This window comes from Mandrillus leucophaeus, unplaced genomic scaffold (assembly GCF_000951045.1).
Source record: "Mandrillus leucophaeus isolate KB7577 unplaced genomic scaffold, Mleu.le_1.0 Scaffold67, whole genome shotgun sequence".
In the NCBI taxonomy this organism is placed as follows: domain Eukaryota; kingdom Metazoa; phylum Chordata; class Mammalia; order Primates; family Cercopithecidae; genus Mandrillus; species Mandrillus leucophaeus.
The window spans coordinates 2,032,084-2,037,200 of NW_012107252.1; the positions used below are offsets into that span (position 1 = coordinate 2,032,084).

At 44.3% G+C, this 5,117-nt stretch overlaps 1 protein-coding gene across 8 annotated transcripts in view; it reads left to right on the plus strand.

Annotated features, from left to right (window-relative positions):
* The first annotated feature begins 1,294 nt into the window (after positions 1 to 1,294).
* Positions 1,295 to 5,117, plus strand: part of ZNF691 (zinc finger protein 691) — a 12,448-nt gene continuing 8,625 nt past the window's right edge. Inside the window, exons 1-3 of one of the 8 annotated variants that reach the window (XM_012001755.1) lie at positions 1,295 to 1,379; positions 4,025 to 4,147; positions 4,296 to 4,473. In XM_012001755.1, coding sequence (XP_011857145.1) covers positions 4,390 to 4,473 — 84 coding nt within the window. In that variant the 5' untranslated portion in view covers positions 1,295 to 1,379; positions 4,025 to 4,147; positions 4,296 to 4,389. Of the gene's footprint in view, positions 1,573 to 4,022; positions 4,148 to 4,295; positions 4,474 to 5,117 lie in introns of those variants that run through there. The other 7 variants (XM_012001757.1, XM_012001758.1, XM_012001759.1 and 4 more) reach the window with 7 other exon arrangements.

The following is a 5,117-nucleotide window of genomic DNA, read 5'->3' on the forward strand; positions in this document are numbered from 1 at the left end:
TTAAAACTAACTCACATTGTCAGCTTGTGGAGGCAGAATACTTACATACATACATATACACATGTATATATGTATGTGGATATATACATATCTATTATATAGGTGCATATGTATATATGTAACATGTATGCATGTGTATATGTATGCACAGATACACATATGTACGTATACATATTCACATGTATGCATGTATATACACATATATTAATGTGTATATGTGTATATGTATACATACGTATGTGTATTATACATGTATATATGTATATACATATCAGTCTACTGATTTGAATGTTAATGTCATCAAGAAATAACCTCAATATATGTATTATACGTACATATAACCTTACAACTATATACAACATATATACATATATATGTATGTGTATATGTATACACACATACACATGCATGAGTATATATGTATGTATATAAAATATCCTTACAGTAATTCTGCCAGGGATTTTATGGGGGAGGAAGTTGGTACTCCAAATGGCTAGGTGGTAGAGCGGGTTTTATACTTGATTTATCTAGCTCTGAAGGCAATGCTCCTTGTTCTGTGCACTGAAACATTGTGCAGCTATGAGAAGCCTGTAGTTAGTCTACGTATTCCATTAGCCTTTTATTATTTTAAAAAATAAAACCTGAAAAAAATGACATAGTCCTGGATACTTTGGTAATCTTGTTGTGTCTGGATTGATGAATAAGTGTCAGGCTTAATTAGGGATGCATGCAGAACCCGGGAAAATCCCTACTCAGGGACGCTGGGAGACCTGGAGGTTGCTCCTTGGACGGGTACTCTTCGCTTCTCCGATAAGGAGAATGGGTTATTTTATCTTTAAACTCCCTTCCAGCTCTACCCTCCTTTGATTTTAAGTTATTAAACCTTGAGTGCGGTGCCATACTCTTGGCTTCGTTGGATGTCTACAGGACGGTCAAGGGTTACCAACTCAAAGTAAAGAAGGAACTCTGAGTACGTGCCCCCTTGGAGGTTGTGTAGGTTAGCTATACAGATTCTACAACTTCCCAGACGAGTGGCCCTGAGACTCGGGGTTGAACGCGCGAGCACGGAAAGAAATCCCACCTTAGGACGGAACCCAATCTCTTCAGCTGCATTCTAAACTTCGCAAGTTTTCTCCGAGTCTACGCGCTTCCTTAGGACTACAACTCCCAGCATGCCACGCCGGAGGTCAAAGCTTATTGGCGGTCCTGCTAGGTCGCTTGCGTTGTGGCAGTTATAGTAGCCAATGGAAATAAAGGATTATCTTAAGAAACCAATCCTGGAGTAGTAGGGAGGATCCTTCCTGGGTTCCGGCTCCGGCCCCAGCGCCTTCCCTTGCCTACGGAGGCGGTGCTGTCCCTGACCGAGCAGCGGGAGTGAGGTGGGTCCGGGTTGGGCCCGAGGTCGCGGGGGGAGGCGGACACGACTTCGCGGGAAACTCTGTACACGGCCATTTCACTCTCACCGAGGAGTTGGAGGCTGCTGCTTTGCTCCCTGGACCGAGTGGGAAGCCAAGGGGCCTTGTGGTCCCTCCGCCCCGACCCTCGGCCCTGGTCCCCGGACGACGCAGCCAGGTGGCTGTCCCCACCCTATTCCCCGGCCCTTCTGTTGGGTTTGAGTATACGGCACTCTTGCCACTGACCATACGTTTAGGATCAGCCCTTCTCTCCCACCCCTCCGGCCCCAAGCCCGCCGGCAATCTCTGAAACCAGCCCTTGTCCCCTTGGGCCTCCGCCATTGGCTTCTCCCCGCCCCACAACACACAACCCAGCCTCTTAGGCCCTGGCCCTATGACACTTCTGGCAGTCTTTGCTCCCTCTTCCCTGACCAGCTCCTGCTACCCTCTGGCTTCCTTGGTCCTCCTCTATCTTTGACCCGTTATCTAGCTTCCCTGTACAATTACCCTGTTCGTCAACACTTTGCTCTTGGTCTTTCACAACTCCTCTGTCCCCTTCCTCCCCGCAGCCCTTGACTTGGCCCCAAAGACCTGTAACTTTGGCCCTCCATACCGCACTATGGCTTAGCCCCTTCCCTTTAACCTAGCCCCTTCACCGTCATCATCTGTGATCACTAGCCCCATCTTCTTGGCTCTTAACTTTAGACCTGGCCCCTTCTCCACTTCTCAGCCCCTTCCACCTATGCTTCTCCCTGTGCAGCTGAGCCCCCAGGAAGACAAAGCCCAACAGACCTCTTTTCCCCCAAAATCTCTGCAGTGTGATGTGAAAGTGCCTCTGTACTTCAGCTTCATTCTCGTCTCAGTAGGTAATTGGCTTTCTATCTCTGCGCGTCCCAGTCTTACCCATCCTGCAAGTCTTAGATCAAATACCTACTCTTCCATGAAACTGCTCAACCCTGATCTCATCAGGGAGATACACCTGTGTCATGTGAACTTCAGCGGTACTGTTTTTATTTATTTCCTTCCTTCCCGTCTTCTCTCCTTTTCTCCTTCAGTACTGGTATAAGGGTTAAAAGCACTGGCTTTGAAGTGATGGGCATAGGCCCCAGTTCTGCCACTTACTTGCTGTGGGCCCTTGGTCAAGGTACTTAATTTCTCTGAGCCTCAGCTTTCTCATCTCTAAAATAAGGATGATGTGAAGTGAAATTAGATGATTCATGTATGGTGCTTAGTTCACAGCTTAGCACTTGATATGAGCTTTGAAAAATGTTAATAATGTGCCAGTGCTGTGTTAGACTCTGAGGAGTGGGTACAAAGGTGACTAAGGCCCAGTTCCTGCCCCTGTCCCCTGAACTTAACCTTCTGCATTGTAAGACAATTTCTGCAGTTCATGGTCTGTGTCACTACACTGTAACACAAACTGTGAGTGGTAATCATAATCCTAAATCCTTTTGCTCTTACATTGACCTAGCATCCAGCCCTGGGTAGAGCTGGAGCTTGGTAAATTATAGGTTCTCAGAATAGCAATTTTGGAATGGAGGCCAAATAGCTCATAGCATAGAGATACTGTAGCCGTGGGTCAGATGGGAGCAGGGCAGGGGGTGGGGGATGGGATGGTGGCATAAATTAAGATCACATTCTGTCACTTATACATTCAAAGACATTTGAGCACCCAGCTTTATGCTGCAGAAGGAGATTACTAATATGACCCAGTCCCTTTCCTCAAGTTGCTTATAAACTGCTAGTAGAAACAGACATGTAAGTAGGTAATTGCAAACCACTATAAGGCAAGCACAAGATTCTGTGAATGCATAAAGGAGAAAGGCAGGAATCAGGAGATTGCTGAGGAAAAGTGGGTGAGAATAGACACAAGTAACCATGAACTGGGTTCTGAAGACAGAGCTGGTGTTTTATTCAGCTCATTCAACAAATACTTATGAAGGATCTACTGTGTATGGCTGCCACTACTCTAGGAGTTTTGGTTACACTGGTAAATTGAAAAAAAAAAAAAAACACCCCCCAAAAAAACACAAAGACATCAGCTCTCATGGAACTTATGTTTTAGGGAAGCAGACAATAAATAATTGACATAAAGAAAATGTCAGAAGGTAAGATATGCTATGGGGCAGGGGGACTGGGAGTGTGGGAGTGACTTAAATTTTTTAAAGGATGGTCAGGAAACAGTGTCTAAGTATCACGGAATAGTTTCTCATGTTTACTTGCGTTTTTGGAAGTAAAGCAAGTCAATTATTTTTCATATTGATTATCTAAATTCTTCAAGGAACACTAACAGGGATTGGTAAATTACAGCTCACTTCCTGTTTTAAATAAAGTTTTACTGGAACACAGCCACACTTACTCCTTTATGTCTTATCTATGTCTGCTTTAATGATTCATGATACAGTGGCAGAATTGAATAGTTACAGCAGATATCCCATGGCCATAAATATTTACTAAATATTATCTGGCCCTTTACAGAAAAAGCTTGTCAATCTCTGGTTCTTAAAGAGTTGAGGGTCTGTCTGTATTTCACATTTTAGAAGGTTATATACAGTTTTATGCTATTTTTAAGTTAAAAGTTTTTTCTTAATGAGATCGTTTAAAAGATCTTTTTCTTGTGTTCTTCACAGGGCCTGGATATAATGTCTTCAACAGTTGTAACAGCAGCTGCTATTTGCTGATTGACAGCATGTGTCACACACTCTGCTGAGTATTACAGGCATTTTTTTCTAATACAAAGTCTTGTAGTGTGGGTAGGTATCACAATTTTAGTGATGAGGGAGTTTAAGCTCAGAGTGGTTGAATAATTTGCAGAGAGTAGTAAAGTTAGTATGTGTCACAGTTGTAATCCAGCCCTAAATGTAGTCAGTACCTCTTTCTTCATTCTGTGTTTTTTTCCAGAAATACTTGCAGACTTGAAGGAATTATCAGTCTTTCATTTTCTATCATCAGTGTCCTGTGATAGTTTGTGCTTCCCTCCCTCATCCCTTTGTTCATGTCACTCTGTTCACCAGCCCACCCTGCTGAAATGTCGTTATTTCTTCAAGGCCTGGAGGAAATGCTATCACTCTCATCAGAGGTACTTTTCACCCCAACTCTTTCCCTGTCCTTGGCTGTAGGAACCTAAAGGAGTCTGTGAGGCTTAGCACACATTTACTGATGTTTGCACAAATCAAGGCCTGTACTGGGCACTCTTATGTGTTTAGTTTTGGGGTGGAGTGTGGGGAGTGTGGTTTGTGTGTCTGTGTCTGTGTTTATCTTTGTGTGTACTTGGTATGTGTGTGCTTGTGTGTGGTGTGTGGGTATATGTGTGTAGACATATATGTAACTATGTGGCTGTGGCATGTGGCTAAATGTGTGTGTAGTGTGTATGTGTGTGGTGTGATAATGTATGGTTGTGTGTGGTGTGTAGGTGTGTGGTGTTTAGTTGTGTGGCTGTTGTGTGTGGTATGAGAATGTGAGTGTGTCTGGTATGTGAGTATGACTGTGTCACTTGAGAATGTGGCTTTGTGTATGGTGTGAGTGTGTATGTGTGATTCTGCTTGCTTGTGTGCATGCATGCGTGTGCGGGGGGGGCAGTGGGTGGGGCTTTGTGTGGTGTTTGAGAATGTAGTGGAGGGCACTGACTGATCAGAAGAAACACAGCCCAGGCCCCACAGTAGGTCCTGGAGGTCCCAGGTATTAACCCAGATGTTTACTTGCTAGATTCTGCTGTGGTCTGGA